Source organism: Hipposideros armiger, unplaced genomic scaffold (genome assembly GCF_001890085.2).
Source record: "Hipposideros armiger isolate ML-2016 unplaced genomic scaffold, ASM189008v1 scaffold_68, whole genome shotgun sequence".
NCBI classification, from domain to species: Eukaryota; Metazoa; Chordata; class Mammalia; order Chiroptera; family Hipposideridae; genus Hipposideros; species Hipposideros armiger.
The window spans coordinates 105798-114571 of record NW_017731418.1 but is presented as its reverse complement, the minus strand read 5'-3'; the positions used below and the strand labels follow the sequence as shown (position 1 = coordinate 114571).

The 8774-nt window shown below is 40.6% G+C and overlaps 1 protein-coding gene across 1 annotated transcript in view; it reads left to right on the top strand.

The window, feature by feature from the left end:
• ADGRA3 (adhesion G protein-coupled receptor A3) overlaps window positions 1-8774 on the top strand; it is a 128568-nt gene that overhangs the window by 79414 nt on the left and 40380 nt on the right. The window contains exons 11-12 of the mRNA XM_019642386.1: window positions 5726-5887; window positions 6889-7092. Of these exons, the coding sequence (XP_019497931.1) occupies window positions 5726-5887; window positions 6889-7092 (366 nt within the window). The remainder of the gene's footprint in view (window positions 1-5725; window positions 5888-6888; window positions 7093-8774) is intronic.

Genomic DNA, 8774 nt, shown 5'->3' with positions numbered 1-8774 from the left:
CTCTTTTTATTATCAAATAACTAGTCCATGTTCAGTTTTCCTTGATTATGTTTTATTTTTTAATGTAGACCTTGTATCTGGTTACTTTATGGAATCCATCTATATAATTTAATTTTGTAGTTGTTTATGTGGGATTTTTCTAGACACACAGATGTCACCATTGTCGCCAGCAAATAATAATCAGTTTATCTGTTCCTATATAAAATGTTTTGTTTTTTCTGGTTATACATTGATGAGGACCTCAGAACAATGTTGGTTACTATTGGTAATAAGGGATATTAATGAGAATGGTCTAATTTATCATTAATTATTAAGTGTGATATCGTTTTGCTTCTGCCAAGTGCCTAGGGACAATTCCAGGGTAACTGGTGGCTTTGAACTTAGTTCTCAGCTTGAGGATTTTTAGACCACGGAAGTGATGAGAAATCTGGCCTCAGTCCTGTGCGAGGGTCAACTTGTGTTTACAAGTTGTCAGGGAGGAGGTTTTTTAACCTCCTTCTACCTCATGCCAAGGTCAAGAAGGCACGTTTCAAGTTTCCTCGCTGATTGGATGCTGGTTTGCCCTGACCCTGGTGGTGTCCTCTTGGGGTTATCACCTTCACGCAGTGGCCTTGTCTCGTCAGGCCTGTGTTGGTGGCTCTTAGGCCCTGAGTGGGTGTCAGAACATACCCGTGGCCAGCAGGGTTCCGCCGCAGAGCTTCTGGGACCCGCTGTTGTGTTACTGTTGGCCTCTGGAGGAATGTTTGTTTCTGCCTGGTCAGTGGTACATTTAGAAAGGTAACATTTTTGTTTTTTTTGTTTGTTTGTTTTGTTTGTTTACAAAACTATTTAATAATTTGTTCATGGTTTTCAAAAGCCAGAAAAATGATCTTTTCCTTTTTTTATGGATAACGTTTTTCCCTTCAGCATTTTCACGCTTAGCAGGAAGGGGAATTGTCCAGAATACTTAGTAGTCTTCTGTTCTTCCAGAAAGGGAAATGCACATACATTTTTGTAATCAGAAAAAAAATAAAACCTGCTTCCACTGGAGCAGTTGGAGGAATGTTAGGAGTTAAGCTTTCCGTTTGTTGTGTAGGTATGGCTGAGGGCCTTGCCCATTTAATCCTGCCTCTAGCATAGGGGACCTCACTCACATGTTCCTAGAATTTGTTATCAAAGCAACTTGGTCTGCCTGGAGGAAGTGTTCTCCTTTCTGTTGGTAATTGTAACAGTGTCTTCATTGCCTTGACTAGACACATGTCAGGAATCTATTTTCCCCATCACAGCAGCTCTGCCACTGATGCAGGCTTTTAGCTTGTTCTTCTTCGAAGAGAGAAGAAGTAATTATTTTTTTAAATTTTGCTAGGCTACCTCAAATCCTTTCTATAAGAGTAAATCCACTGTTAATCTCAGCCTCTTTCCCCTCTTCCCTTCTCACCTGTTCCTCCAGTTCCTCCATCATCACCATCATCCTGTTTACTCCTACACCACAGTAAAGCCACAAGTTTAATATGCACCATAGGTTCTGATGATTATCACGGTGGGACCTCTTAATGAACGTTGACCGCTTCACTAAGCCAGCTGCTGGGAAGCCAGTAGTGGGATCCCCGGGGCACTCAGGACACTGACGCTACTTAAGTGTGACATAAACACACTTTTCAAACTTGCACAACAGAGCAAATTCTTCATAAAACATAATCAGGGTAATAGACTTTAAGATAGATGCCATCTCAATATTATATTTAATTTGCACCTGGCAGAAAAATCGTGAAGACTACTTGAACTTTAATAATAATACCAGCTGCTATTATAATTATTGTTTAGTCAAGTTTGGACTACGTGTCCGTTCCTGTACCTTCCATTCCCACCTTAACTGTCCAAAACAACTGCCTAACTTGCTGCCCACCCACACTTGTGTCTGTAATTCTTGCTTTTCTGGTTAGAAACAACAAGAATGTCCCCTGCTGCTTTGTGCTTGGAAACCGTAAATGGGGGAAGGGGTCTAGATCCCCCCTTGCTTTACTCAAAACAGGGCATGAATTGCTTAAAGAAGGTGTTGTTTTGTTTTGTTTTGTTTTTCTTAATTTACTGTGGGATGAGATATTCCTAGCACTTCTCATAGGATTCTTGATCTCGTTTTGCAAACGAACAAACTGAGTCTTCCAAGGCTAAACAGTAATGTGATTAGGGACATCTAACTTATGACAAAGTTGAAATTGCAGCCCAGGAGTAGTTAACTCCCAGACACATACATATTCTGTTTTGAGTGTGACATTATAGTCCTACTACATTAAAGGTAAATATCATCAAGTGTAGGTGATATATTATCTTGTGTGTTTCACATGCTAACATACCAAATTTGTGAAATTGACTGATGATTTCTGGTCTCATTTTGATCAGAATTCCCAACATGTGTATTGAGAAGAACAAGAAATACCCTGTCTCTTAAAACAGATGGTGTTTAACACCTTCACCGTTATTAATGTGGCATTTTTATTCTTTACCCGGTAGCTTTGATAAAGTGTGTTCACACGTGTTGTCGTTGGATCCTCACTGTTGAGTGTGACAGGTGGCAGAGCAGGTGCGTGATTCCTTCTGACCCTTTCGTGGCTGGAATGGCCTTCAGGGAATGAGGTGAAGGAGAACTAGGATGCGTTGGAATGCTGGTTGCAGTTTTTACACGCTTTGGGTGTCGGATTTCAGGAATACTTGTTTCATCCAATGTAGTTTTTCATGCGCTGTTACCCTTCTGTAACCCTTGTTGCCACTGTGTAGGACCCAGAACTACTTCGGTCACCAAGGTGCACAGGCAGATAGCATTCTATGATTACCTGCGCTGGGGACTATTTTGGCAACAAATCCCTTTCCTTAGCCCTTCGCCGTTTAGACTGAAATAATGAGAAAAATTGCTCGTTCTCAGCCGAGGCCATCACTCCAGTGAGCTGTGCACCTTACCTTCTCAGAGGTATTTATTTTCTTTACAATCACTAGCACATGGAATCCCATGACTGGCAGTAGTTCTTTCATCATGGAATCATCATAGTTGTTTAGTAGAGATGATGGTGTATCTGGCAGGTCTCCTGTTGGGATCTTCATCAAGTTTGTAGAGTTAAAACTTTTCAAAAGTACAAAAGAGCAAGTTCATTTGTAGTCGTGCTGATCGGTAAACACCGCCTATCTTTCAGTTGCGCCTTAGAGGAGAATCAGTGTTTTCCTGTAGGTTTTCTTTCAACCATTTGCAGTCAATGGAAATTTTCTTTTCTGATAGCCGGAGAGCATATTTTACCACTTCACCTGTTTTACCCTATTTAGTTTTGTATAAAAGATTTGAAATAACAGGAGGTAAGAATGGTAGACAAAAACGTAACCCAAATTATTCCAGCTACTCTGAATTCCGATTCAAAGGTGTTACTCTGATTGCTGTGTAAATGGCTGATTGACGTATTCAGTAACTAACATGTCCCAGTCACTACCCTTCTTCACAGCCCTAGAAATAAGGGCTGTTAGAATGACGTTCGCCCCCGTACCTGTTTAGGAATATGCGCTAGGATGCTTATGTTCCAGGAACTGTGTAAGCCGGGTAGGGATTCTACAAAGCATCATGATAGGCTCTTCCGAATGCTCTGTCAGTTGATCCTGTTAAAGTCTTGGGTTTGAGAAAATGCCCCTTGACAATCTCTTGAGTCCATGAAAATAGGGTGTTTGGATTAAATTTTATTACCCTCCATCATCTGTTGTTCTTATTTCCTTCATTGCAGTTACCACAATCTAAATCACTTTTTACAAATGTATTCACTTTGTATTTTCTTCACCAGATTATAAACTCCAAAACAGAGCTTGCGTGTTTCTTTCACTGCTGTATCTCCATTGCTCTCTGTCACCGTGGTTCCCAATAAATATGTAGTCAGTGAGTGAATGAATATTGTGCACCTATCGGCTTTTACGCCAGGAGTGACACAGTGAATAAGGATATAAACATGAGTCGGACATTGTGTTGTCCCTGCCCTCAAGATGTTTACTTTGGAAATAAAATAAGGACAGAATTGTGATACACCATGTGAACGGCAATATGAAGTCAGTAAGCTATTTTTTCAGCTGGATGAGATGGTGGGGGTTTTGCAGAGGAAGGAGAGGCAGTTTTGCTGGATGCATTGGTCCTGTTTATATATGACCACAGGCTTTAAAAATGCACCCTTTTTAACATTCCTCCTAGAAGCTGTCATCTTCAGAAAGAGGCCTATATTGGTATTGAAATGGTAAAAAAATGGAACAATATAATAACAAGGAGAGCTACCATGTTTTGGGTGCCTGCCGTGTGCCAGGCATGGTTTCAAGAGCCTTATATGTATTGTTGGAACTTCATCCTCCCAACATTCAGAGCAGACAGGATTGTTAGTGTCCTCGTTACATAAATAACGGAAGGGACGGGAGTGATGTGTCCAGTACAGCTTTGGGACAGGATCGAAGTGTCCTTCAGCCCTGTACTTGCTACAGCTGTTTCACCCCATGATTCCAGGGTTGGTATCTGGTGGATTTCCACAGATTGTCTTTGTGAAATGAACCCTGCGGGGGATGCACTGACCTTTTGCCAGACCCACCTCAGTCCTTATAGTGATACATCCTGGGAAGGGGATTGGATGCAGGACAGGTTGGAAAGCTCACCTGGGATCTTCTGGGGTGATGAAAAGACGTTTGCTAAACGTCTTGGCTTTCTGGCTTGGCTTTGGGGCTTAACACCTTTGACGCTTACTTTTTTTTCATATGTAGTCACGGGATGTGGAGTCTAGTATAGGGAATAGAGTCAGTGACACTTACTTCTTGATTGTAGGACTAGCCAGCTAATCAGTCCTCCGATCCTACCTCTGGGATGTGCTTGTTCACTCTGCATAGACCTCCCTCTCATGAACATCTTACTCAATACCAACCCTCCCCTGACACTAGGATGTCTCATTAGCCCTGCGAGTTCAGTGCCTTTGTCTGATATGGGACATGCGAGTCAGTTTCAGCAATAGGGGACATTTCACTGGCATTGCTTGACAGGTGTTTATATTCAGATGTTTGCATGCTATATGAATGTAAACTTTCGTTCACTGGGTTCTTTTTTTTTTACTCAGTTCATAACTTAATACAACAAGCAGTGTAAAAGTGAGCCCCTCTTAGGATCCATTATTTCATGGCACGTGGTCTTCAAGCATTCGTTGAGATGGGAGGAAGGGAAGGAGAAGTTCATTCAAGGCAGACGAAACTGCACGTTGCAAAGACACACGATGGCCCAGCATATACGGGGCCCTTGCCTTGTGGTTGGACATGCCTTGAGATTTGAACATGACGGGATACTCAGAAGCTTGTAATAATAATACTAAGCTGACACACTAAACGAAGTGTTTATAAATGATTTTCCAGACCAAGAGCTTAGATGTTTTTATTCTGAGATCATGTGATGTCTTTTCCTTTCTCTTGATTTAATTTATCCTTTTCCCCCATCAGTTTGAGTAATGTGTGCCATTCTTTTCACCAGCAATTTGGTGGTACACTGTATTGAGCTAAATATTACCGAATGGTCATAGCTGAGTGTGCTGTTCATATTTAAGGAGTTTTAAAGGAGAAACAAGTACAGTGCCTGTTGGGTTTGCATGGGAACATTTAGACCGAAAGCCAATCTTGGTGTCTCGTGTGGATTTTGATTATGTAAGACAGCCCGTGTTGGTTTTAAAGCTCTTTCTTTTTTCTCCTTCACACCTGCTAGCTAGGTGATGTGATGGTTGACATTGCCAGTAACATCATGTTGGCCGATGAACGTGTCCTGTGGCTGGCGCAGCGGGAAGCGAAAGCCTGCAGTAGGATCGTCCAGTGTCTACAGCGGATCGCTACATACCGGCTAGCAAACGGAGCTCATGTTTATTCAACAGTGAGTATAACGTTATCCTAGAAGTGTAAGAAAAAAATGTCTTATGCTTTAAACAAATTTTTTAAGAGGAGACTTTGTCCTTATATGGTACTTAGAATGGTACCTTACCTATACAGTAGGCATAGACTTACTTATCCTTAAAGAAAGGAAAGAGATGCCATATTGTCCTTAGAATTGACAGTAAATCTTGTCATCTTGCTGGACATTTCCTGGACACTTCTTGTGCCCTCTCTTGTGTGGTTCTGGCAGGTGGGAGTGATGCTGGCAGTCCTCCAGGTGTGTCCGTTTGCATCAACAGGTCATACATTTGGTGGACCCCAAGTTTAGTCTCACTCTTGAATTTCTGAAACTGTTGGGGCAGATGCCATCTTTTTAATTTTTTTTTTTTTTTAGTATTTTGGCTAAATTTGCTTTGAACACCTGTTCATTTACTACTGTTTAGACTAAAACCTCCCTTCCTTTTCTAAAGAAGCACTTTTGGGTCTGTGTAAAATTTTTATTGGTGAAACTTAATGCAATGAGTTAAGTGGAAGTCCTTGTAAAAGAAAAAAGTGAATATGGATGAAATGTTGAACAAGGCGACTTTTAACTGTGCCTCCCAAACCCTGATACTCCTTTATTATGATCATTAAGGGGGTCCACTGATTTCTCTCGCTGAATTTTATTTTTATAAGACACTTCCGTTTTTAGCTTATACTTTCCAGCAAAATGGTCTTGAAATTATTTTTGATTGACTTTAAATTTATATTTGACCCTCCACACCTCGTAACTTGTTTTTTTCCTCTTCATCGGTATCTTTCTATTTTTGGACATCCATTTATTTCCAGTGTCCTTTTTTTTTTTTTAATTCTGCCATTTATCCTCACACTGTCTTTGTTTGGTAAGACCCTGAGTGTTGTCTTTTAGTTTATGTACAGTATTTTGTGTTTGAACCTTTTTGAAAGTGCTTTCTCCCCCATATTATAAATCTTTCATAACTCTTGTCTGATTGACTTTTGAAGTATTCACCCAATATTGCTCTGGAAGCTTATGTCATCAAGGCCACTGGCTTCACCGGCATGACATGCACCGTGTTCCAGAAAGTGGCCGCTTCCGACCGAACCGGCCTTTCTGACTATGGGAGGCGGGATCCTGATGGAAACCTGGACAAGCAGCTGAGCTTCAAGTGCAACATTTCAAATACATTTTCCAGCCTGGCACTGAAGGTATGTGATATTCTTATCATCTTTTAGACCCTTTGCAGTTATATTAGAATACTCACCATGTTTTCCTTTGCCAAAGAACCTCATTGAAAGTTATTTGGGGGAGAGGGAGATTGGTATTATTTTTGCTGTTGTTTTAAAAAAATTCAGACCAGAATGGGACACATTAAGACATTCATGGGCCTTGGCGTTTTTTGCCCTCTGGACCCCTTGCTTCACACAAAAATATCAAAATTACATTTTATGGCGGCAGTGGTAAAAACATGACTGTATTAATATTACGTATTAAAACGTTTTCTTTGACCTTGAAGTTCACTTTTACTGCCCCTGATTTGAAAGACACGAAGGTGTCATGAGTCCTTGGCCCTGTGCCTGCTGGACCTCGCACAGGGCAGTTCGGCCTCGACACTGGGCAGTTCACCGGGCAAGCTGTACATCAAGTCTTTTGGCAGAGAAAACGTGATGTGTCTTCAGAAAATGTGTGTTTTATTGCAGCAAGCAAAATTAAAAGCATTTTTATTGATTTTTAAAATGTGGGGTTTAGATGTGTTTCATTAAACTACATTAAAGCGAATCGTGAAGGTGTAATTCCAACTCCTAATGGAACCACATTTTTTCATTTAGCTTTGGGTGGCCATGTGTAACTGTGTTCTCTGTGGATGTTAATTACAAAGTACTTTCTTTGTTTCTGGCTTGTTCCTGAAGTATATCACAAACAGTATTCCAGTCATTTTAATGGCTGCATAATAATTGATCAGATAGGCGTTAGGGATTGATACATTGTGGTCACTCAATAAATATTGAGTGAATAAGTGAATGAATGCATGAAGAATTAATGTATTTTGCCATACCTTACCCTGGTGACCTCCAGAGGGAAAGCCAATTTGCTAAATTTAGAAAGAATCCACTTCCCCCATCACCCAAGACAATCTCAACTAGGTCAGAATGTCTAATGGTCATATATTTACTTGGTACTCAGAGGAATCGCCAATGTATTTGTTATTCTTGGCTCTGTGAGAGTACTTGATGTACCCAGCAATGCTGCTGTAGACCTGCCCCTTCCCTTGTTGCATTTTTTATTGGTAAAAGTATACCACAAAAGGCACGTAGCCACAGCCTCGCACCCAAGCCCATGAGAGAAATGTGTGCATCTTTGAGGCGCACTGAAAATTGATGAATCCTTCTATCTTAGGTGATCATAGTTGTTAGGGATTTAAAAATACCGAAGCCCTATACATTTCATCAATTTCACAACCTACCCCTCTGGGCAAGGAAAGCTTCTACTTGCTAAAGTAGAAAGCTTTAAATGAACACTCAGATTTATCAATTTCATATAATTCTATCCTTTTAAGATCACTCTGTGGCCAGAAACTAAGGACAAATGACATTATTACTCATGCTTCATAGATGGACACGATTACACTCAGTGAAAGAGGAACGTATCCTTCGTGACGCAAAATTAGTTAAACATTGTATTGTCGGCAATGCAAAATGCTTAAGCACTTGAACAAAAAGCTTCCTATACATTTTATACTTTATCCTAGGGCAAGTTTTACTCTTTGCGCGTCTGCTTTTTTTGTTTTTCTTTCTAGTGCCTGGAATGTGGTACTAACTAGACAACTTGAACATCCACTAATTGATAGTATTGCCCTTGAATGGGAGACTATGCTAGCATATGAACTTAA